The sequence below is a fragment of the Balaenoptera acutorostrata genome, chromosome 17, assembly GCF_949987535.1.
Source record: "Balaenoptera acutorostrata chromosome 17, mBalAcu1.1, whole genome shotgun sequence".
NCBI classification, from domain to species: domain Eukaryota; kingdom Metazoa; phylum Chordata; class Mammalia; order Artiodactyla; family Balaenopteridae; genus Balaenoptera; species Balaenoptera acutorostrata.
In genome coordinates, this window is record NC_080080.1 from 67,578,534 (window position 1) to 67,604,024 (window position 25,491).

Below are 25,491 nucleotides of genomic sequence, written 5' to 3' on the forward strand. Positions count from 1 at the left end.
CTTAGTTTACAAACTTGATAGTTAGCTAAAGTTGTCCGATAGTTTTGAGCAAAAGAAAATATCTTTCCTGCGCTAGGGACATGATCTGTAGAAAGACAGAGAACCTCTTCAGTGTTAAATTGGTGAACAGAATGATTTTTCCCTCTTCAAATACAGTTTGACCCAAAGCTTAGCATCTGTTCTCAAATCAGAAATGGCAACCATCAACCAAATCACAAAATATTCTTGATTAATAGATCTTTTCTCAAAGTGATTCGTGATCATTCTGAAAAGGGTAAAACAACACAGAGTTTTTGTTTGTTATCTGTCAAACGTGCCTACTTCTTAGGGAACGGAGGGTTGCTTATGGCCTATGAGAGATCACAAAGTTAGAGAGTTGAGAAGTGAGTAAGAAACACAGTAGCGGGTTTATGCTCATGACCCAGCGGAGTTAATGGAGGACTGCATGGAAACTCATGGTTTCTCCTCTATCTGTACCTCCTGATGGTATTCAGACTACTGAATGGTAACCAGATAACTAAACCTGAGGAAGTCAGCTTAAGCATGTACATCTTTTTCATTTAAACCCTAATTCTTCTAAATATTTTATTTCTGTTATTGATTGTTAAGAACGTTAACGTGTTTCAAATGTTCTGTTTCATACTGTGTTTATATAATTCAGAGAAAATAAAGTCCTTGATATTATTTAATATATTAGCTCTATGAATTGTAATTTATAATATCTTTGTTCTTGTAGAAACATTGTTATCAAATCACTGGTTGTCTGTGTGATAGTATAGTGCACTGGTGTAGTTCTTACCGCACAATAAACTCTTGTGAACTAACCATAAGAATCCTTTCAAATATAAATGTATCTGGAATTTAAAGAAGCTATATTTAGAAGACTTAACAGGGCCCTAAATCTTCAATACTAACTTCAGGTACCAGAGTTCACACATTTAAAGATTTTAACTTTCAATGAGAGTAGACATTTTTAACCTAATTTTATTCCTAGGAAAGTCCAATTAAAAAATGATAGTCTTATGTCCAAACCACATGTATCTGGGTTTGGTGCTATATGCAGGAGATGTTTATGGCTTCACAGCTGTGACAAAGCAATATTGCTAAATTCAAATAATATATGAAAAAAATATATTAGTAGTTTCCTTAACAAATACAGTTGAATATTAGAAGTTAATATTGGGGAGAAAAATATATAGCAAATAATAGACATCTTCTTTTTTTTCCTTTTACTTCTTTTTTGTTTTGCAAGGTTGTCAAGAATTAAATTAGAGACTTGTTGATTAGATTGCAAGTCTATGTTTTTGCGCCACATGTTTTTTTGTCTGTGAATTTGTCTTTTATATAAGCAGTTGGTCCCTGACATGCATATCTTTGTTATTTTACAAACGACATTTTCCCTGGACACTACTTGTGTTGCTGTTTTCCATTATCCTATATTAACCTTAAATTTTCATTTGTTTTCTCCTTAGCTTTTAATAACCCACGACCAGGGCAACTGGGCAGGTTATTGCCAAACCAGAATTTACCACTTGACATCACATTGCAAAGCCCAACTGGTGCTGGACCTTTCCCACCAATCAGAAACAGTAGTCCCTACTCAGTGATACCTCAGCCAGGAATGATGGGTAATCAAGGGATGATAGGAAACCAAGGAAATTTAGGGAACAGTAGCACAGGTAAGGGCTCAAATGTGCTGTTAACTTTATTGGTGGGTTATTTAACTTAATGATGTTTTCATCCACATCAAACTAGTAGAATTTTTCAAGTGAAATTTTTTATGCTAGAAACTAACATTTGAATGTAACTAAATTCTGCAAATTTTCACTGCGAGCGTGGTATGTGAAACATCGGAAGGCATTCAAGTAAGCTGACCCTTTTATTCTGTGATCATTGTTTTTACAAGGGTTCTAATCATTAATCCTATGGCATAGGCTCATTTCACTTCTATTCCAGTTACTATTCCAGACATTGTAGTGATATGTGGAAAATAATTTGGTGGTTGCTAGCTTGTCGTGATAATCTGCTGATAACCCCAGAACTTCCTGTTAGTTGATGACTTGTGTTGGGCGAATTTCAGAATGAAGGTTTAAAATTCAACCAAACTTTTATACTCGTAACGATAGCAATTCTCATTCCAAAAAAAACATTAATTAAAAATAACAAACTTGGGCTTCCCTGGTGGCGCAGTGGTTGAGAATCTGCCTGCCAATGCAGGGGACACGGGTTCTAGCCCTGGTCTGGGAAGATCCCACATGCCACGGAGCAACTGGGCCCGTGAGCCACAATTACTGAGCCTGCGCGTCTGGAGCCTGTGCTCCGCAACAAGAGAGGCCGCGATAGTGAGAGGCCCGCGCACCGCGATGAAGAGTGGTCCCCGCTTGCCGCAACTAGAGAAAGCCCTCGCACAGAAACGAAGACCCAACACAGCCATAAATAAATAAATAAATAAAAAGAAAATAGTCACTTAAAGGACAAAATTTTAAAAAATTATAAAAAAAAAAAAAAATAACAAACTTAAAAAAAAAAAAACAATGAACTTTACATAGTAGTATGCCTGGCCTAAGAGTAGCTGATCCAGGGCCTCCATTTTTAAAGATCTGTGAAGTTGCCTGTGATCTGGTTTGGCCCCTGACCTGCTGTAACTTAAGGTGTCTGCCAAGTTGCCCATGCATATTCCTAAGTGGTAGTCACCGTCACAGCAGCAGCTGTACTCCCAAACCTCCACCCAGTTCAGGCTAGGAATCACTGCTGCAGCACTGATGGCTATTACCACCACGTCCTGTACCCTGTGGTATCTGTACCCTATGGTATCCTGTACCCTTAGGATGCTAAGTTTTCTAACGGAGAACTGCTCACAGTTTACCGCTGGAGACAAAGGCATTGAAAGAAACAGATATTATAAAAAGAACTTATATTCATGGGTTTTAATTCTTGGTATTTTTTTAGCTTAGTCTGTAATCCCTGTATACACATTGCCATTTGGATAGTTAACAGAAAATAAGAGTTCAATCTAAGGATTGAAAAGATGGATTTCTTTTTTAACTTTCTGCTGTTGGTAAGCAATTCATGGGAAATGTGAAGAATGTTGTATTAAAATAGTTTATTCATTCAGCAAGTATTTATTAGGTGCCTACTCTATGTGCCAGGCACTGACTACATCACTAATTTATTTATTCGCAGAAACAATGCCATATTAGTTTTACATTATTTTTACAATAAAGTATTGATTTATATAAGTAAAATATTGACTTATGTAAAATTCTATAAGAGAAAAGGAGCCAATGATTTATGAAAGGTGGCTTCTTATTATTGGAATACAAGAAGATCTGGGTTCTTGGAGGAATCTTTAGGAATTTGGGGATACACCTATATTCAAATCTGGGCAGCCTGGAGATGACTGGCATCCAGGCTATGAAGATCATACAATGCCTGTGCTTTGTTTCAAAAAGAAAAATGAAAAAAACCTGAAAGAGACTACCCCGGTTACAATTGCATTAATATTTCGAATTATGGATTATTTTCCCTCCTGCTTTCTATACTTTCTATAATCTTGTTATATTAATTAGATAATAGATTTTTTGAAAAAGAAAATGCCTTTTCTCCCACATCTTTGTATAATTCAAACCTAGCCTTAAAACGGTTTTTAAAATATGTATTAACATGATATTGTTCTAACTTGTTCAGTCTAATTACCCTTTACTCTAAATCATCCGAATGTAGCACATTCTCATTTCACCAGTGAAAAACTATCCACAATACATGTTCTCTCCATTTCTGAAATAATACCCTATTTTTAGTTGTTTATCATGATTAAAGTAAATGAAAGCAAGCCATGTCTCTGAAAGCAGGACTGTTACACATGCATTAGTAAACGCTTCAGAATGAAGGGTCCTCACTTGGGGTTGTTCCCCTTTAGGATATCAAGTCTTAGCCCGTGTCTGGCCATTGCCAGCATCTCGGGGGCCAGGCCAGAGAGAGCAAACACGTGATCTGCCCAGCAGTGTTGTGCTCTTCTCACTGGTGTGTGTGGTCACAGAGCTGTTACTATCTCACGTGTAGAAGGGTTTTTACAAATCTGTCCCGACGCAGCCTAGACCTATATCGCCAGGAATGTGGTGGTCCAGGTCCACCGAAGTGGTTGGCGCTCCCTTGCCTTGGCCACAAAGAACTGGAGTGGAAAGACGCTGTCATTCCCCCAGCTCCCGAGGCTGCTTTGGTCAGCTTGGAAGCTTAACAAATTACAATGCTCAGAAAGGGATTTGGGGATTGAAAGTCTGGCCGGGGCTTCATGGGATATTCTCTGTGATTTGGGTTTTTAATTAGAATATTGATTATCAGTTTTTACCTTGTTCCTCTTAACCTCACCTCCCTTTTGGAAAGTAGAGCATTGACGTGTGTATCAGCTAATGTGATTCACTTCCTGAGGAAGGAAGTTGGGGTTATCCACATGCCACAGCACCTGTTTCTAAGTACATATGGGAACAATTTTAACAGCTTTTCCGAACTGTAAAGAGTGGCAAGTCCGTGTTGTGAAAAACTTCGTAGTAATTGCCATCTCATATTTCTTAGCCAAGGGCCCACGTCTGTCCCGGCGAGGGCCCGGTGAGCTGTTGGGCTAACCGTGTACTGAGCATGAGCGTCTCATACAGAGTAAGATCGTCTGGTGTTCATACGTGCTGACTGTGTTGCCAGGCACTGCATCTCCGTTTTCTCTGGCTTGCCTGCAGGCATGATTGGTAGTAATGCTGCCCGGCCCACCCTGCCATCTGGGGAATGGGCACCTCAGAGCGCTGCTGTGAGAGTCACCTGTGCTGCTGCCACCAGTGCCATGAACCGGCCGATCCAAGGAGGTATGATTCGGAACCCAACCGCCAGCATCCCCATGAGACCCAACAGCCAGCCTGGCCAAAGACAGATGCTTCAGCCTCAGGTCATGAATATAGGTAAGGTAGTTCCTGTGCTCTTTGCTTTTCATTTTTATACTTTCTTAGAAGAAGAGAGGAACAGCTCCATAAGTTCTGTCAAGACATGCTGCTAATTTGCGGTTTAGGTCATGCCCCCATGTCAAGCTGTCATAAGTGGGATTTTGCTGGAACTCTGTAGAGGATCATAAAGTTGCAGGTTTTCCGGTTACTTAAGAGAACCCGCTACCCTTATGATGTTTTATTTTCGTTAAATTATCTAATTTCAGCTTTTGCAGGGAGTGAATTGCACTGTAACACTATAAATGTTACACAGATGGTATTTTGAAGAAGTATTTCAGTGATGCACCAGTGGTTCCTAACTCTGCATGGTCATCAGGACCTTAAAATGCAGACCCCTGGGCCACTACCCTAGACTATTAAACCAGACTCTCCCAGTTCCTCACTGAAAGTGCAGGCTCTTAGACAGCATCTCACAAAATGTAGGGATCACTAGAATTCTATTTGGATACAGTTCACGTGTTATGAAAATTAATGATCTGATACACTGTGTGATACCATTTATGTGAAATGTCCAGAATAGGCAAATCTGTAGAGAAGGAAAGTAGATTAGTGGTTTCCTAGGGCTGGGGCTCTATGGGGGGAATGGGGAGTGACTCCTAATGGTCATGGGGTTTCTTTTGGGGGGGAATGACAACGTCCTAAAATTGATCACTGTGGTGGTTCTACAACCCTGCAGATACACTAACACCCACGGAGTCGTACACTTTACACGGGCTAATTGTATGGTATGTGAATTATATCTCAATAAAACCATTATTTTTTTTAAAAAGTAATGCAACTCATCCTCAAGATTTTCTTAATCATTGACATACTAACCTTCCTCTTACCTTGTACATTAGCATAATTCAGATAAGTTGACGTTCATGTACTTTTTCATATACTTGGATATGGTGCACGGTGAGTAAGCGCTAAATCGTTAATGGAAAGATGCCAGGATTGTTGTGACGCGATAATGCAGAATGGTCATCCTACCCCAGCATCAGTTTTCTTTTCTAGTTGTTTAATTGCTCAGCACATTTTGGCTTATTGTTTCTGAGATGACATTCATGTTGCCTTCCTACAGAGAATGTACTTCAAATTAATAGTGTGTGATTCCCAAACATAAATTCACATAATTTGAGGCTCACATGAAAATGCTAAGAATGGCCAGATTTCCATGCAAAAATAAACTGGGAAATTTTTAAAATGCTAATTCATTCATTTAAAAATCATCATCATAAATCCCTTATATCCAGAAATTTCATTTATCCTCAGTCTTTCTTCTCTGAATGGCACCTGGCTTTTGAGCTTGAAATATGGCTCTGTGAGCTTCACTGTGTAGCTGAATTTCTCTGATTTTTAATAAGCTCAAAAAAGCTGTGAGCTCAACAGCTCAAAATTATCTGTTGTCATGGAAAACAGGTCTACAGATAGTGATAATAAAATCATTAAAGAGCTCATATCATGCATTAGCTTTAATCCTCTACAGAGAACTTCTAAGAAAGAGCACGTCTAAGTTGTCTGGGCCACCTTTCTGCTCCTCCTTTACTCAGACCAGCACTTCTCAAAAGTATGTCCAGGACCTCGATGCCCTTTTAGGGCGTCTGCCAGGCCAAAACTATTTTCATAATAATACTAAGATAATACGTACCTTCTTCACCCTCATTCTGTCATGGACGTACAATAGAGTTGGCTAAAAAAATCTTGTTTATGTTGCAAACAAACAACGTCATAGAAAAAGAGATCAGATTTGTGGTTACCAGAGGGGAGGTGGGCGGAGGGGAAATTGGATGCAGGCAGGCGGTCCAAAGGCACAGACTCCCAGTTGTAAGTTCTAGGGACATAACGTTACAACAAGGTCAATGTAACTAACACTGCTGTGTGTTATATATGAAAGCTGTCAAGAGAGCAGAACTTGAAAGTTCTCATCACAAGGAAAAAAAATTTTGTATCTATTTGAAATGATGGATGTTCACTAAACTTGCTGTGATAATTATTTCATGATGTATGTAAGTCAAATCATCGCGCTGTACACCTTAAACTTCTGTAGTGCTGTATGTCAATTATATCTCAATAAGACTGGAAGAAAAAAATCTTGTTTATGTTAACATAGTGGATTTATTATGATGACTTTTAAATGAATTAATAATCATTTTTTCTTTTTCCAGTTTTAATTTCCAATATAGTAAATATCAGTGAGCTATAACCCACATACACAAAAGCTGTACTTTAAGAATATAAAGACTCCTAAGTCCAAGAGTTTTGGAACTGCTGATCTAGAGAGTCTCTAAAGTGGGTGATTAGCCTTGGTATTTCTTGCCTTTTTTTCTATTTCAGAACAGAAATTCTCTTATTATTTTCACCTAATTGTTATTGCTTCTGTCTTTTTCTGTAAACTGTATAATTCTCTTTCTATTCTATACCCAAAACAGATAACTTCCCTTATTACAAGTTGTAAGATTTTGGAATTGTTTCTTTCTCTCATTTCAGGGCCATCTGAATTAGAGATGAACATAGGGGGACCTCAGTATAGCCAACAACAAGCGCCTCCAAATCAGACCGCCCCCTGGCCTGAAAGTATCCTGCCGATAGAACAGGCACCGTTTGCCAGCCAGAACAGGTGAGTCCTAAGCACTCAGGAGGTCCCGGAGAGTAGAGTTCATGAGTGCCGTGAGTTATCTCAGACCTAGGCCAGAAGTTAGTCTGGTCCTTTGGAACAGTTGGTGCCTGACCAGTTTTCATGTATTCAAACTATATCATTTACTGGACTGGGAGTACAGGGGTTCAGGGGGCCGGGGTGGGGGGGATCCAAAAATCAGTTTGACCTAGCACGTGCCTTTAAAGAAGTTATAATTTAGTTGGAAAATAAAATATGTCGACTAATTAATAACTGTAATATGAGCTAGTATGTACTATAAATGCCCTAAGAGAAATAAACCATATTTCAAGGGATCATCCAATTGGGGTGATTGGGGAAAGCTTCAGAGTCTTGAGTAAAGTTATCATTTCAGGAGGCAGAGATGGCAGGAAGCCAGTCCATCTGGCAAAAGCAGAATAACCAGAGTCCTGGAGGTTACAGAAGCAACACAGTATGTTTAGGGTAACAGAGAATAGTCTAGTTTTATGTTACATATATTTTACCACATTAAAAAAAAAATAAAATTATCAGACGATTTGGCCAGGGACTTCCCTGGTGGTCCAGTGGTTAAGACTCCATGCTTCCGGAGGAAAACTAGCAAATGATGGAGCAAAAATGCACATTTCATCTGTTGCATTCAAAGTGCTATAATTCAAAAATGTGTCAGTGAAATAAATGCCTGAATGTTTAAATTTTCATAACAAGTAGCCTTTATAATATATTCAGATAAGAAAATGTTTTGACCTGTGTATACTTTCCAAAATCATTCAGAAAATTATTGGGGTCTTAAATTTGCTGTATTTAAAAACACTGTTGCATACATTCATTTTGTATCAAGTAAAGTCACAAATCCTCTTTTTCCAGCTTAAGAAAATATATTGTATTTACCTTAAATTTCCATGATTTAATAAAAATTTAATCTTACTAATTTTTTTTTAAATTTGGCCTTTTATCAGTTTTTTTTTTTAATTAATTTATTTATTTATGGCTGTGTTGGGTCTTCGTTTCCGTGCAAGGGCTTTCTCTAGTTGCAGCGAGCGGGGGCCACTCCTCATCGCGGTGCGCGGGCCTCTCACTGTCGCGGCCTCTCTTGTTGTGGAGCACAGGCTCCAGATGCGCAGGCTCAGTAGTTGTGGCTCACGGGCCTAGTTGCTCCGCGGCATGTGGGATCTTCCCAGACCAGGGCTCGAACCCGTGTCCCCTGCATTGGCAGGCAGATTCTCAACCGCTGCGCCACCAGGGAAGCCCAAATCTTACTAATTTTTAATGCTTAATAGGAAAGAAAACTAAACCAAAGATTTTTTTTCAAAGTGTTGCCATAGCTCACAGTTGAGATGACAGTCATTTTTGCACGGATTCTTCTTCGAGAATTCAATTCACAGCTATTGACTTTTTTCCTCCTGTATTTTTCTTCCCTCTTATAAAAGAAATAAACTATACTGATATATTCAAAAAAAAAAAAAAAAAAGACTCCATGCTTCCAGTGCAAGGGGCGTGGGTTCGATCCCTGGTCAGGGAACTAAGATCCCGCATGCCACGGGGCGCAGCCAAAAAAAAAAAAAAGATTTGGCTGGAAAAGTAGATTAGTAATAGAATAGATATATAGAGGATCTTAAATACCAAACTCTTCTTCAGCCTTTTTTCTTTCTTTCTTTCTTTTTTTTTTAATATTTATTTATTTACTTAGCTGTGCAGGGTCTTAGTTGCAGCACACAGGATCTTTGTTGCCACGTGCAAGACCTTCACTGAGGCACACAGGATCTTTTTAGCTGCAGTATGCAAACTCTTAGTTGCAGCATGCGGGATCTAGTTCCCTGACCAGGGATGGAACCCAGGCCCCTTGCATGGGGAGTGCGAGTCTTAACCACTGGACCACCAGGGAAGTCCCTCAGCCTTTTTTCATTAAGCCGTTGAAGAAGTTTTTTGAAAAAGGAAGTGGTATATGATCAAGTTTGATTGAATTTTTTTGATTCTGATTATCAGTCTAATCATTTTTGTTTCTTTGTAGGTAATCTTTTCTAATTGCTTTTGAAATATTTTTAGAATTGCTATACAGTAGTCTTACTATAGTGTGTCTAGGTGTGGACTTATTTATTTATACTGCTTGGTATTTGGTGTATGTTGTGCTTATTTTATCTGTGGATTCATCAGCTCTGGAATTGTAGCCATTATCTCTTTATGTACTGCCCCTCCACCATTTTCTCTATTCTTTCTTTCTGGGATTCTGGCAAGACATAACGTTAATCTTCTCTTTCTACATCAGATTTTTTAAAACTTCTACCCTCCTTATTTCTTAACCCATGTATTTTCCATCTCCCTGTCTCTCTGTACTACATTTGGGATAATTTATCCATATCTATATTTCATTTCATTATCTCTTTAGCTATGTTTAAACCAATTATATTTTTCATTTCTAAAAGTTCTGTTTGCCTGGTTATTTTTCATAGTCTCTTACTGTTTGCTTATTTTTGTGATTCCATCTTTATATCATTAAACGTCACATTCATCATTACTTTCTAAATTTCTTGATTCGATAATTCCAATTTCTGGATTTCTTGCAGTTCTAAATCCAGTGATTGACTCTTGCTCGTGGTGGCCTGTTTCCCTGAGTATTTTGGTAATCTTTCACTGGGAGTTCCTCGTTGATCTTTGTCAATGATCCAGCCGGGGGTTAAAGTTGAAGACACTTTTCTTGCAAGGGAATTTGCATTGTTCTCTGCTGGAGGTGAGGGTCCCCGCTCACCACTCTCCTCCGTGCAGTCCAGCACGCTCCACTCAGCTCTTTCACTTGGCTGTGGCCTGGTGTGCCCCAGCTCTCAAGGATAAAACACACCTGTTGCTGGGGGCTTAGGTGTTGCTCAAGTTTTAGCTCAAAGATGGTTCTTGTTCCATTATTCCCTGCAAAGACAGTATCACAGTCATGTTATTTGCATAATCCCATGGTTTTTGAGCAAAGCACTGGAAGCAGACGTCGCGCAGGTGACCTTGAGGCCTGTGTGATGGTGCTGCTTGGCCAGTTGGGTGGGCGAAGAGCCCCGAGGCAGAGAGATAGTTAGGAGCCTAAGCAGGAGTCAGTGTGGGCGCTTAAATGATGCAGGCGATGTTTTCTGGGCAGTAACCATGTTAGAAAACAAACTGGAGGAATTCGGCCTTGAGGCTCACATGTAGAAGGTTCGGGTTGGAGGCTCAGTGAGGACCTTCCAGACTGATCGTTTTGTCCTTTGGGGATTATTCTAGTCTAAAATTATGAAATACTTTTTATCAAATTCACAAATGATGGAAGCAGGGTTTCTGAAATTTTATAAGGGTAGAATATTTCCAGAGCTTCTTGTTTAAAAAAAAAAAAATACAGATTTCATAGTGACTCTTATTACCCTGGGATAAAATGCTTTTGCATAGCTCAGAACTGTGGTGTGGTGCCCATTTTCCTTTCTATATCTTTTTTTTTTTTTTTTTATAAATGAAAAGTAACTGTTTATTACTGGAGAAGAGAAGAATGTATACAAGAAAATCTAGATTCTTTTTCCTCATGCACTACTTTGGTAATAAAGTTCCAAATATCAACTGTGAAGATATTTACAAGGATAAATCTTTCTTAACATGTGACCATTTACTGTGTGGTGGACGATTTTTCATAGAAATCATATACTTAAACTAAATATAATCTTATAGTTTACAAGAAGCTTAGAACATTATATTAACAGAAGACGAGATTATATTTTACTGCAAAATATTATAAAAGTGATACGATTTTGTGGCTTTTAAACATTTAATTACTTGAGTTGAACAGGGGAATGAAGAAAAAAAACCAAAAAGCCCAACAGAAAAATCATCAGGACACGCCTCACTTTAAGATTTTTTGTATTCGATTTGTTCTACTTTCACATCGTCTCCAATTAGCTGATACACGTAAGCGACAACTGTAGAAGCCTGGATATCCATCAACACAAATGAAGGAATAATGTTCGTTTCCAAGGCATTATATGCTCCAGTGGCAGAACCTGGATTAATGTAGAATTTATTTTCATGCTCAAATGCTTCAAATTTATGTGTGTGTCCTGAAATAAGGATATCCATATCAAACTGCCTCTGCAACAGGGCTAAGCTGGCCATATCTCCCCATGGAATAACTTGATGTCCATGGATCAAACCAATTTTGAACCGCCCAACAGTTACAACTTTCTGTTCTGGATAATTCAGATTCTCATCGAAGTCTCCTCTCACAATATGAACATCACCAGCCAGAGTCTTGAGATAGTCATAACTGTCTTTGGTACAGAGGTTTCCAGTGCAGAGCATGTGCTGAATCTTTCCTGGTACCAGCAGTTTTTTTAATTTAGCTGGCAAACTGTTGCACCGGTGTGGGATGTGCAGGTCTCCTAATACCAACGCCAACTGGAGATAGAACAGTCTTCATCTTTAGAGGGGGATCCCTTCAGAGATGGATTGAAGTACGTAGTTAATGTGGGACGCATCCTGTCACTGGGCTCCGCTCAGTCACCCCTTTGTATATCTTAAGAGAGTGATAAAGGATTCAGAGGCTTCACTGAAGTTTTAAAAAATCAAAATAGCAGAAGATGAATATGAGCCCAGCAATATTGGATGTGTGCGAAAAAGGTGGGAACTAGTTATTTCATTGAAAGAAAAGATGATTAGGGCAATTGCTTAATAACTGTTTTAGGGAGATAAGGAAGAGAGGGTACTCGCCAGCTGTATTCCATTCTCTTAGCGGGGGAAACTAGTGTCTTCCAACCCCGCTGTGCCTATGAACCATCTTTGGGATCTCATTGAAAGGCAGGTCTGGGTGGAGCCCAGGAGTCTGCGTTCCTAACAAGCCCCAGGTGATGCCAGCACCGCTGCTCCTCTGACGCACTCTGCGTGGAAGAACAAACGAGAACCGCGGTCAGTCAGTGCGGCTGTTACTGACTAGCTGCCAAGGGCGGCGTGTGGCCTCCATCACTGAGTACTATTCTTGGGGACAGAGCATCGCGTAAATAACCGCCGTGATCATTCTTGGAGGTGGTACTTTCTCGGGGTCCTTCCAGCTCTTTGAGTCTGATTTCGTGGTGTCAGTGAGTATTGCGCGTTTTCTAAATATGTTTATTGGATATGTTAAAAAACACACCCATTTCCATGGAAACCTGCACATAGTAAAAAGGTAGTCGAATAATTAAATCCAGCACCTGAGAGTTGGTTTTGGATGAAATGTCTTAAGATTAGTTTCTAGGGAAAACTGGGCCCAACGTTAGGATTTTCACTGTTGCCCAAGCAGAGGAAGGGTTCTGTTAAAGCAAAAATGAGGACCTCCCCGGCTGTCCAGCAGCTGGGGCTCCGCGCTTCCACCGCAGGGGCGCGGGCTCCATCCCGGTCGGTCGGGGACTGAGATCCCGAAAGCCACACAGCGCAGCCAAAAACCAAATAATAATAAAACGGAAGAATTCCAGAGTACACACTGAGGCCAGCTACAGAGTCAGCTGGTTCAGTTTGCTGGGGGCGTTTCTGTGACTCGCCCTGCCCTGTTCTCTTGTTGCTGTCAGTTTTCTTTGTAGAAGAGCGCTGTGGACAAAACAAAACATTTCCACCACTTTTAAAGTTATTTATTTCCGTTTTTCCAGCCACTTACCCCTCTTCTTTTATTTTAAATAATTCAGCTTGGAAGAAATTTATAACCAACTTTGTGGTAGTCTTATTGTCATAGAAATCCAGAAATGATGGCTAACAAATGTTCTAACCACGTCTCTCTTTTGAAATAAAAGAAAAGCAGTGCCTTTTTAAAATCCCCTTTATAAGTATCACCATTAATATTTTATATTTTTACTGCCTACCTATTTAGGAATAGGTTTTTAAATGTTTTATGAACCCAGCACTAGTTTATATACACATTTCAGAAAGACAGTAGTTTAGCCCTTTAATCTCTAACATATTCACATACTCATTTATTTATAGCTGAATTTCCATTTTCTGTACTTTCATTGTGGTTTTTTTTCCTTTATTCATTTGGTATGTAAAAGAGACGTTTAAAATACAGCCCCAAATTTATGGATGATTTTTTGATGATTTCTATTGGATTTATAAAAGTGAACAGTAGCTGCCTTTCATGAAAGACTTCCTTTCACATTAAGTTCAAAATCTGAGTAATTTGGTTTTCTCTTGTTTGTAATGTGTCTAAGAGTAAAGGTTCTTTGGTTGACTATTTCTCATCATGTAGCAGCTGCTACTTTTTTGCAGAATTTTGAAAACACACATGAAAAGTGAGAGTATGGTATGATTTCTCAAACAAGAGCTCAGAATTGATCTTATTTCCCTTCTTATCACCATCTTTAATGTCCTACTAGTCTATAAATAAATGAAAGTGTAGATTTCAAGAAATAAGGTTTTTATTGATGATGGATTAACTACCTTCTGCTAGTTCGTTACTTACCATTTTGCCAACTTGGACCTCTGTGTGTTCTTCCCTTTATTCCTCTGAATTTTATCCTTGACTTAATATTATTATATTTGTCAGCTGCCGTCTAGATTGTAACTATATTTGTAATTGCCCAAAATGTAGGAAAATAATTTCTTCATTATGTTGGCAGCCATTTATAAAGTTGGGATTGGAAGTCTGGGTCAGTATTTTTTCCTGTAAGCCAAGTGTATTATGATGTTTCTAAGGGAAGTGATGTAACTCGTGGTATGCCCAAATTTGTAATACTAAGCCACAACGCAGTGTATTTTTCTGAGTATAAAAATGTATTTTTCTGAGTATAAGGTATGGTAACCTGGCTAGATCAAGAATCTTTTATTTTCACCAACTTGCTGAACCTATGCAGTTCAAGTACTGGTCCAACAAAGAGATTGAAGATGGCCTCACTGGGCACAGCCTAGGGTTGAGGTTTCTAAATAAATGCCAACATCAAGTCAGCATAGTGCAGTGAGTGGTACTAGAGTTGAGAGGAGAGTGGGAGTGGTCCAGAGTGGCTGTGAAGGAGATATGCCGAGCCCGGATGGGAAGGTAGAATTGCAGTTGGAGTAGAGGGTGGGAAACGTGGAACGGGAAGTCTTGGCATTATGATGGGTATGCGGCATCTTCTGGAAAAAGGCCAGTTGCCCAGGGTGGCTGGGACCCACAGGGAAGTCGTGGGCATTACGTTGGGAAAGGTTAGGCTTTACCAAAGTGTGTGTGTCCTTGAATTCCACCACCACCAGCACCCTGTCCCAGGGCCTTAGACATTGCGAGTCAGCTCAGTAATGGGAGAAGGAACCTGACAGCATCGTATGGGGAGAATCAGAGAGAGACTGTAAGCCGGAAAGTGTCTTGAAGGTCCCAGCTCGAGTTGAAGAGGGCCTTGACCAAAGTGGGAATCTGGGTCAAGCATTGGTTTAATGTTTCTAATTAAAAAAAGAAAAAGCATGTAACAAAAATGGGTTATTTTATTATGTGGGAAATCGTTTAGATGCAAAGGAGCATCGGTAGTTCTTTTTCTTTAAGCCTTTGGATGTGTCTTCCCTGGGGCGGAGCTGTCTTCCAGAGTACCAGCCAGAGCCTCCTCTTCCTCCCGACGCTGGGTTGCAGGCAGGTGCAAACTGGGCGGTCTGCCTTGCCGTGGAGCCCGTGCGGCCTTGCTCGGGTTCAAGGGGAGTCGATTCCACATTAGCCGGTCATCAGCAGAGAGATCTGGGATGGGGGTTGTGGTCGTGTGGGAATAAAAGCTTCTGAAGAAACAGAAGTCGAAAATTGTGAAATAAAGCTAGAGGAAGAGAATATTAAGTAGCATCTTTGGGGAATGAGGTCTCAGGCCGAAGAGAATTTGGTAAATAGACAGCATCCACTCTTGGCTGACTTGAGCTCCTTTGTTCATGAAATTTACCGCATCTAAACGTGGGTCATTGCTCTTTGGGGAATTCCCTCCTCTCTTTGCTTCCGTGACATGCAGATCTGTGGTTCTCCTCCTCCTTGTTGCCACTTTCCTATGTCTGCTCCTTCCTCCCACCCCCTGAGTGTACAGTGATCTGGTCACAGTTGTGTTTAAAAAGTTGACTCTGGGAGAGTGTGGAAGCACGAAGGGCAATGGGGGAACCATTCCAGTGCCTGACATCTTCCTGGGACCCGAGGCCATGGTGGGAGAAGGGGCAGGTGCAGAGAGAGCCCCGGCCAGGAGCACGGGCCTCTGCCAGTGCTGGCGAGCGCCCTAGTGATGGGAACGCTTGGGTGGAGCGGGGTGGGCAGCGTAGCGCACACGCTGGGCCCGAGATGGTGCCCCTCACAACGCCTCGCAGGCCGTGGGATGTGGGCTCGGAGCCGCGGACCGCGGGCGAGCAGTGTCGTCGAGGGCACACTTAAGTGGGCGATTTTCTTCACAAGTGACTAGGGCTAAATGGAGAGGACAGAGTGTTTCCAGTGCACCGGGTTAGAACTGTTTGAAACTGACTCTTGGCTTTAATCCTCAGCATTTCAGGACTCTAGGCCAAAGTGGCACAAAGCATATGAAACCGGCTAGATAGGTCATTCATCCCTAGGTGAATCTATCATTGCTTAAGAATGAGGGAACTTACCTGTAAACTTTATTTTCTCCAAAACATAGAGTAACTTTAAGAGTACAAATTAGAGTATCATTTCCCCTTTTGGTATTACAGTAACTCAGAAGCTCTTTTTTAAAACTCCCCAAGTTTGTCAGTTAATTTAAATTATAGGAGTTTTATATACCATAGAATTTGGAGTGCAGTGTTACGGTTTTATCACCAATCACCTTATATAATAACAAACATAATTTGCATGTTCCTGGTCTACTTTTCTTGACTAACTCAGGAAGTCTAACAACCACGCTTCTTGAGGATTTTAATAAATGTTTACAAGTCCCACTTATGCATGACGGAGAAATGTCCTATTAGTCCAGCCAAGTGCAGTCTAATGGCAGCTGCGTTCAAAAACATTAATGGAGCTTTTATGCTCATAGTGTCCCTCAGATGGGTCATCAGAACCTCATGAGAAATGAGACTGTGCAATCAACTGGTCTTTTTTGCTAAAATTCAGGAAACTCCTTTGACTACTTCAGTACAAAGTAAATACATATACGCTTGAAGAGTCAGCGTGGATTTGTGGGAACATAGTGGTCACCTAGGTCGGTGTTGAATCCCAGCTTTGCAGTGTCTGCCTGTGTGATCTCCACCACAGGGTCTGACAAGCTCTCCAAGCCTCAGCGTTGCCAGCTTTAGAGCGGGGGCAATAAAAACAAAGCTTACAAATCCGATGCCTATATGTGTGTCCGGCTTATCTCTGTTAGGCACTGAATAAAGTATATCTATTATTTAGGGTTGTTGTTTGTGTCTGGCTGGTATAGTATTTTACTACTTTTGTCTTTAAGGGAAAAAAAAAATGTTCTCTAATCAACTAGCTTTTCCATGGCCCTGAGATGAAGTCTGTCTCTTTACAGGCAGCCGTTCGGCAACTCTCCAGATGACTTGCTGTGTCCACATCCTGCAGCGGAGTCTCCAAGTGACGAAGGCGCTCTCCTGGACCAGCTGTACTTGGCCTTGCGGAACTTCGATGGCCTGGAGGAGATCGACAGAGCCCTGGGGATACCCGAGCTGGTCAGCCAGGTGGGCACAGAGCAAAGCTGGTGGGGACCGAGCACTTGCGTGGGCACGGAGGTATCTGTTCTCTTTTGTCGGCAGATAATCTGCAGTCTGCTTTTTAGAATGCTTTCTTACCTCTAAACAAGCAAGCTCTGTTTTCTGTCTCCCCCGCTCCTTGTTACTCCCACATCAAGAATGGAAAATACTGAGAATGAGTTTGACCTGTACTTTGGGTCAATTGAGCTGAAAGGCAGAAACTCAAGTCCAGCTCATCTACTGACAGGGAGGAACATGAAGGGGGCAGAGAAGCCAAGAACAGAACATTGCTGCCCCAGCAATCCAGAACCTTCCATCTAAAAACTAGTATCCTTAAAATGGTTCTAACAAACCTAGGGGCAGGACAGGAATAAAGACACAGATGTAGAGAATGGACTCGAGGACACGGGGAGGGGGAAGGGGAAGCTGGGACAAAGTGAGAGAGTGGCATGGACATATATACACTACCAACTGTAAAATAGATAGCTAGTGGGAAGCAGCTGCATAGCACAGGGAGATCAGCTCGGTGCTTTGTGACCACCTAGAGGGGTGGGATAGGGAGGGTGGGAGGGAGATGCAAGAGGGAGGGGATATGAGGATATACATATGCATATAGCTGGTTCACTTTGTTATATAGCAGAAACTAACACACCATTGTAAAGCAATAATACTCCAATAAAGATGAAAAATAAAAAATAATTAAATAAAAACTAGTATCCTCAGTCACTCTTCATCTTAACATTCGTGGGCTCGTGATAGGAAGCTACTTGTGCTAAAAGAATATGTTGCAAGTAAGTTAGCAGAGGTCTTTTTTTTTTTTTGGCTGTATTGGGTCTTTGTTGCTGCGTACGGGCTTTCTCTAGTTGTGGCGAGCGGGGGCTACTCTTCATTGTGGCGCACGGGCTTCTCATTGCAGTGGCTTCTCTTGTTGCGGAGCACGGGCTCTAGGCGCATGGGCTTCAGTAGTTGTGGCTCACGGGCTCAGTAGTTGTGGCTCACAGGCTCTAGGCACATGGGCTTCAGTAGTTGTGGCTCGTGGGCTCTAGAGCACAGGCTCAGTAGCTGTGGCACACGGGCTTAGTTGCTCCGCAGCATATGGGATCTTCCCCGACCAGGGCTTGAACCCGTGTCCCCTGCATTGGCAGGCAGACTCTTAACCACTGCGCCACCAGGGAAGTCCCAGCTGAAGTCATTTTAAAGGTAGCTGCAGTTCATTCATCATTTTGCCCTCTGTGTGGATTTAGCCACAGTCATATGGGGGCTATTTAATATCGATGGCAATGTAAAGACGTTAGCCAATCTTAGTGGGCTTCCCCCTCCTGGTGATTAGTTGGTGACATAAAGTCATTAACTACATCAAGAGTGCTTTATAGCAACAATATAATAAATAACATAACATAGTCTCATGAAATAACTTAGGACTTTTCTGAATCTGGCTACGCAGCCCAGTTTGTGTGAAGCAGGCATCCTGGTTTCCTATAGAAAGAGTCACCTGGAAAAAACGATCAGTCTCACTGCTGTCTTCCTCTTTTCTCAGCATGAATCGTCTTTATTTCTTATTGCTAAGCAATGCCTTCCAGGGTTCGCTCTGCTTCGTGGATGTAGGACGTATCGTGAGGGTCTGTGGGAAGGGAGATGCAGAGCCATTGGAGACCTCTCTGAAGCATTCAGAACAGCCCTGTCATAATCCCCACGTTCAGCAGACATAAGTGGGAGTTAAGACTTGATAGTTCATACTGAGAACAGAGCAGAATGGAAAGAAATGACTTGAGGTTACATGATATAACCTGAAATAAGAGAGGAAAATGGAGTTGAAGTATTTCCTGTGTGGCTGGTTTGCTTTGCCTTTAGTGCTGGTGAGAATTTAGCATTCACTATTGTTATCCCTGAGTTTTGTCTAAGTGACATTTAAAGATGTGATTCTTGGGGTTGCTGAGTGACTCGGAGCATTGTTTTTATCAAAAGTGGTATCATTTCATCATTTAATATCTTCAGTCTCTTTTTTTTTTTTCATTTATTTGTGTTGTTTCTGTTTTGTCTCATCAAATCCCTCACCCTTATATCACATTAAACTGAATTATAGAAATAATGATAGAATTATTAGGTGGAGTCGGGAACTGTAGAATACACGTGGACTTTATTTGCACTCATCAGAGTTGTGTGTTTTCTTTAAAAACGGATATTAAACTTTCTGTTAAAGATGGGCAAATATTTAAAGATCTGAGATAGTTTTGTGCATGTAGTTAGAGCAGTAATTCAACAGTGAATGGTTTCCCCCAAGCGGGCTCCATCCACATTTTTAAAACTACTACGGACAGGGGAATGGACCCCGTTCTCACGGGCCCACGTGACCTAAGCCCAGGATTCAGGGTGGCCCCAAGCCCTGCTCTCACATGGGTAGACTGGCTTGAGGAAAGCTTAGGCTGTTACTAGGCTAAAGCACACCTGAGAGATGATTTTGCTGTTGCGTCCTTCCCTCCTGTCTGCTGGGAGGTTTGTAGCAGAAGGAAGAGGAGAATGCACCAGGTGCACCTTCCTGCTCTACACAGTCATGTAGGGCCACCTGCCTCGAAGGTGTGCCCCTTGGAGGAGTTCTGGATTTTCTGCGCCCGCCTCCTTCTGACCAGATAGGGTAGCCCTAAGAAGTCAAGGATAACGAGCATGTTAAATACGGCTAGTAGGAAATAAGATGGTGGCAGAATGTGGGGTGTGTAGGGAATTCTGACGACCCCAGAAAGCAGTCAGATATAGGTGGTGTTTCACACTGGTGAGCGGCTCAGGTCCTACATCACAGACTCTACTGGAACCCACTCCTCACTAGCCAGACAGGCTTGTTGCAATTTGCTGCACATCTACAAGTCTCAGTTTTGTTACCTGCAAAATGGGAATAGTGGTGGGCACCCCAACACTGCTGATCCCAGCCAGGTACCCAGGCAGCTGTCTAGTTAAAGTGATTAATACAGGTGTGACTAATCAAATCGGAACACTTAACACGTGGGAATTCCCTGGCGGTCCAGTGGTTAGGACTCTGCACTTTCCTGCCGGGGCCCGGGTTTAACCCCTGCTTGGGGAACTAAGATCCCACAAGCCGCCAAAGAAAAACAAGCCCCTCGAGGCGTCTAGGGGACATTCGCATTCTTCCAACTGGCGGCACGAGTAGGAGGCATTCCGTAGTCACAGCCCATCTCTCCCTGCCCTCGGAAGAAGTGCTGCTGGGAGTCAAGCCTGACCCCTGCTTCTTACCTCAAGTAACTGGATCTCTGGAACAGAGGCATTTTCTAGGAAGACAAGTGGAGTCAAGGTAGAAGTCCCTTTGTGTAGTAAGTACAGTAGCAGAAGCCTCAAATACAGGGCAGTGTGAGGAAACAGCCTTCTGTTCACCCTGCGGTTCTCAGTGGTTTTATTTATCTGTTTGTTACCCGGGGGCTTTCTCTTCAGAGCCAAGCGGTGGATCCAGAGCAGTTCCCAAGTCAGGATTCCAGCATCATGCTGGAGCAGAAGGCCCCCGTGTTCCCACAGCAGTACGCACCTCAGGCGCAGATGGCCCAAGGCAGCTACACTCCCATGCAGGATCCAAGCTTCCACCCCATGGGGCAGCGGCCCAGTTACGCCACGCTCCGCATGCAGCCCAGACCCGGCCTCAGGCCCACGGGCCTGGTGCAGAGCCAGCCCAACCAGCTGAGGCTTCAACTGCAGCATCGCCTCCAAGCACAGCAGGTGCGTTCCTGGCCGCGCCTGGAAAATCGGGGGGCAGTGCGGGGGCGGGGCGGGGGGGGGTACACAGGGAAGGTGGACGTGAGCCCGGGGGTTCTTTTAGAGGCCTTAAAGCTCCTTCTGTCCTTTCCAAGAGGGTGAAAACATTGCCACGTTACCTTACAACTTCCATACTCCTTTCTGCTTCACCTCCTTCCCTTCTTTCTCTCTCCTCCACTAACTCCACTCCAGCCTAGAGCAGCTCTTTGGTTTCCTAGCTGTATTATTTACTGAGGGGCTAACCTTGAGCTCTGTGAGCCTCAGTGTTTACATCTGTACAATGGGGTTGCTATACAGTCTCGGGCAGTATGTGTGTGTCTGTGGGGCCCGGCAGTTTCTGGCCCACAGGGAGCTCCCAGGACAACCGTAGCTCCTGCCATTCATCCTATCTTGTGGCCAGAATCATCACTCTTAGTGGAGTGGTGGCAGAGGGTGCTGCCTTCTGGAATAACCTATTTAGCTCAAGAAAGTGTGTTCTCACTGAAACAAGCCTGGACAGATTTCTCTCATGTAGTAAATAATCGTGTTGTGGGCTCTTAAATCGCCTCTCCTTTTTTTCCCTCTGCTTTTTTCCTAATCTTCCTCTCGGCCTCCTTTTCTGATCATTCTACTCCCTTGCCCCCTTGCAAACAGCGTGTTTTCCAAAATGTCCAAAATAACTTCTCAGCTATAAGCAATGGGAAAACTCAATGATAACTAGCTTTACAAGGGAATCCAGGTACAAACCATGTGGTTTCAATGTCCAGCAGCAAGCAGATGTCAGGTTGGCGGGGAGAGGGGCAATTTCTTGAGGAAGGTGATATGAAATAGAATGTATTCTGATATTGACTGCCGTGTGTATGCGTTTAGAATCGCCAGCCACTCATGAATCAAATCAGCAACGTTTCAAACGTGAACCTGACTCTGAGGCCTGGAGTACCCACACAGGTAAGGCGCAGACCAGCCGTCAGCTTTTACTGGATCCGCTTAACTTCTCTTGTCATCTCTTCCCCCTTGATATCCCACGTAAAGTAACTCAGAAGGCCATATACATAAATCCAGATCCACACGATGGATGTCGTGTCATTCGCTTATCTTGTCTGGTCTGTCGCTTTTGTGGTTCCCTCATCACTGCCATGTTTATTGCCAGGTACAGTCAATTATCGTTATTCACACTGGTTGTGTTCTGTAAAGTTACTGCAAACACTGAATTAGCGAATATTGAACCGTTGCTCCTAGGAGAAATAAAGGGTTCGTTTCCTTTGAGCCTCTTGGTCACATTGTCATGAATCAACGTGTGTGTCTGTTTGAAGACACCTTGTTTAATATATATTGTTGATTCATTAACGTTGAACTCACAGCCAGCAGCACTGTACCTCGTGCCTGCATGAAGCTCATCTAACTCCCAGATTTTCCCCATAAGGCACGTCGCAGCCCCCTGTGCTTACTTAGGACACTAGGCAGCACTTCAGCACTTCTCAGGAGCCATCTTAAACAGCAGAGTCACCAACAAAAAGCACGACAATGTGAAAAACGTGGAACTAAATAGTCCACACAGAGGACACTTGTGCACAGTACGAGGGCTAAAACAAGAAGCAGTGCCGCCTGGTCTCAGCCTCAGGTGGGGATGGGCACGTTGGGCTTCTCACATTTTTTGCTGCTCTGCACGTGTCCGTAAATCACGACAGTGCCGTGAGTATTGGTTCTGGGGTGACCAGTAAATGCTGGCCAGGTAGGCAAGCTCACCAGTGCAGAATCCACGAATAATGAGGTTGACTGTCTACTGCCAGGACCCGTAGCCAGCCTGGTACCACTTACTGACAGCAAGCACGGGTGCCCCGCCCGTCCTGTCCTGGCCTCCCTACGTGCCTGCCTCCATCCAGCCTTTTCTGAAGTGCTTCAAAGCCACCTTTTGGCACAGTGACTTGGTTTCGCTTTAGACTCGAATGTCCCTTAATGAGACTCTAAACTGCCGTCCTCAGGGTTTCTGCACAGAGTCCTGTTACAGACAGGACTGGGGTTCCTGTGGGCTCCCTTCGTTACCTGTGTCCTCTCACAGTGAGTCTCAAGTTACTTGATACTGACATCAAACCTAACGCATGTCAGTCACTGCAAGGTTTCAGAATCATCATCTCTACAGAATTCAGAAGCTCACATTCTCAACCACCAGTTGGTCAGCTCTAAACTGTTCTCTTCTGTTTGCCAAATAATTTCTCACGAGACAGTACCCTTTGTTATCCTATTTCTAACATACGGGTTGTTTTTCGATCTGTCTCCACCCCCAATGTCTTCCTCCGTGTTTTGCCCCCCGTTCCAGGCACCTATTAACGCACAGATGCTGGCCCAGAGACAGAGGGAAATCCTGAACCAGCATCTTCGACAGAGACAAATGCATCAGCAACAGCAAGTTCAGCAGCGAACTCTGATGATGAGAGGACAGGGGCTGAACATGGCGCCCAGCGTGGTGGCTCCTAGCGGTGTGCCGGCCACTATGAGCAGCCCCCGGGTCCCCCAGGCAAATGCGCAGCAGTTTCCCTTCCCTCCGAACTACGGTACGGGACTCACACCGCCGCCGCCTTTCACCAGTCCTTTCTCCCCAGTGTCCCCCAGTCCTGGGTCACAGCTCCTCTCTCGCAGCTCTTTGCGTGGCTGCCAGATGAACCTGGCTAACCGGGGGATGCTGGGAAACCTGGGAGGACCACTGGGGCCCGTCAGGGGTCCCCAGGTCCAGCACGGTACCTTCCAGTCTCTCAGCTCGGGTGCCGCCTTTGCTCTGAGTGCAGGTCTTTCTTTAAGAATGACCGGCGTAGGTGTGCGTGCGTAGAGTGCCTCTGCCGGTCATGCGTGTGAGTGCATGTGAATGTCTGCACTTAGGTCAGTGTCTGTAAACACAGGTGCATGTGCATATGCTTATACTTGAAAACCTCTGAGTCTAAAAACAATAGATAGATACAAAATATTGAAAGACGTATATCATTGTAAGTATTTTACAGACTTTCTACAGCTTTTGAAAAATAAAGGCTCTCAATATTATACCAGATCTTTAACGAATTGATCATTCTTGCGAAGCGCTGCACAGAAACCACAGCGGACGACCTCTTAATTTTCTTCGTATTGATTTGTTGTTTAATGTCAGTCTTAAGAGACAAGCGTGCAATGTCATAACATTAATATTTGTGTGCATGTCATATTCGATTAATAGTTGAATTATTGATAAAAGTAAGGGCTGACATCAAGGTTAATATTCAAAATGACTTTCCCCATCTTCCGCCAGAGTTCTCTAGAAACAACTACCAAGTCTTTGTGGTGCTTAGCCTCACGTCTCCTGTTTCTTTAAAGAAACAGAAAGATAATGTGCAGCTTTTTCCTGTGTGATCTTAAGCTTTTCTTCTATGGCTCATTAAAGCATTAATTAAATATGCATGTTTAACACATCTTCTAGGCAAAAATGGGCTTACCTCAATGTCATCCCTGAAGTTTTCTAAGAAGCCGCCTCCTTTGTTTCCCAACTCTTCCTCTCCTTCCTTTTTGATGATTTAGGAAAGACTGCTAAAAGTTCTTTCTTTCCTTTTGCCTCTGCACTGAACAAGAAGCTTACATGGAATGTGTTTTTCTTACTCTTGCTAATCTTGTGTAGCACAAAAGTATGGTAGAGCCCTTTATAAATACACAACAAGCTAATCATGAATGCAGTTACTTTCTAAAATTTTTTTATTTTTTGGCCATGTCGCACAGCTTGTGAGATCCCAGTTCCCCAACCAGGGATCGAACCCAAGCCCTCGGCAGTGAAAGTGCAGAGTCCTAACCACTGGACCGCCACGGAATTCCCAGAGTCACTTATTTTTAAAAACGCATCTATCTCATCATAGAATAACTTGGGTTAATTTAATTAAAAATTATTCAAGTGTGTTGGCTTTTTATATATAGCTAAACCTTAATCCAAGTTAATCCAGTTGTAGTGATATATAAACCTTGAAAGACTGTTTCCGATCAAAGAGAAATATACACATTTGACTCATTCTTGATTTGCAAGGGATATGGGGAAAGAATAGTATCTCTCTCTACCTCTAGTCGTGATGGTTAATATCGTTCCTAGGCACCCCTCTAATTACTATAGAGAACCAAGGTATGGAGAGTTTTTCTTCATGCATTTTATTCCATCTTGGAATCTTTTTTAAATGTATCTAATTTACCAGCACATGATCAGGTATTTGATAGTAATTTTCTTTGTGTATTTGATTTGAATGTTCTCTTCTGTCCCCCGTCTCAGCGATAAAACTAACCATCTCCTTTGGATTTCTGTTTCGTTTTTTAAGGAATAAGTCAGCAGCCTGATCCAGGCTTTGCTGGGGCCACCGCGCCCCAAAGCCCTCTGATGTCGCCCCGGCTGGCGCACACGCAGAGCCCCATGCTGCAGCAGTCCCAGGCGAACCCAGCCTACCAGGCCTCCTCGGACATGAACGGGTGGGCGCAGGGGAGCATGGGCGCAAACAGGTATGCCTCATGTCTGTGTCTTTTTGATAGAAACGATCACCAGGGAATCTTTCCATAGCCCACCTGTCT

General features: G+C 42.7%; 2 protein-coding genes across 8 annotated transcripts in view; one reads left to right on the top strand and one right to left on the bottom strand.

Annotated features, from left to right (window-relative positions):
- Positions 1 to 25,491, top strand: part of NCOA2 (nuclear receptor coactivator 2) — a 275,517-nt gene that overhangs the window by 239,782 nt on the left and 10,244 nt on the right. For 6 of the 7 annotated variants that reach the window (XR_009005784.1, XM_057531960.1, XM_057531961.1 and 3 more), the window contains exons 13-20: positions 1,473 to 1,679; positions 4,731 to 4,946; positions 7,458 to 7,587; positions 17,019 to 17,184; positions 20,635 to 20,913; positions 21,799 to 21,876; positions 23,246 to 23,480; positions 25,245 to 25,422. Coding sequence is in view for 6 of the 7 variants with exons in the window: in XM_057531960.1 (XP_057387943.1) it covers positions 1,473 to 1,679; positions 4,731 to 4,946; positions 7,458 to 7,587; positions 17,019 to 17,184; positions 20,635 to 20,913; positions 21,799 to 21,876; positions 23,246 to 23,480; positions 25,245 to 25,422 (1,489 nt within the window). In the remaining variant the exon portion in view is untranslated. The remainder of the gene's footprint in view (positions 1 to 1,472; positions 1,680 to 4,730; positions 4,947 to 7,457; positions 7,588 to 17,018; positions 17,185 to 20,634; positions 20,914 to 21,798; positions 21,877 to 23,245; positions 23,481 to 25,244; positions 25,423 to 25,491) is intronic. The other variant, XM_057531965.1, reaches the window with a different exon arrangement.
- On the bottom strand, positions 11,455 to 15,460 carry LOC103008662 (vacuolar protein sorting-associated protein 29-like). The gene is made up of 2 exons (XM_057532404.1): positions 15,456 to 15,460; positions 11,455 to 12,016 (listed from the first exon to the last, which is right to left on the bottom strand). The coding sequence occupies exons 1-2, from the start codon at positions 15,458 to 15,460 to the stop codon at positions 11,455 to 11,457; spliced, it is 567 nt and encodes a 188-aa protein (XP_057388387.1).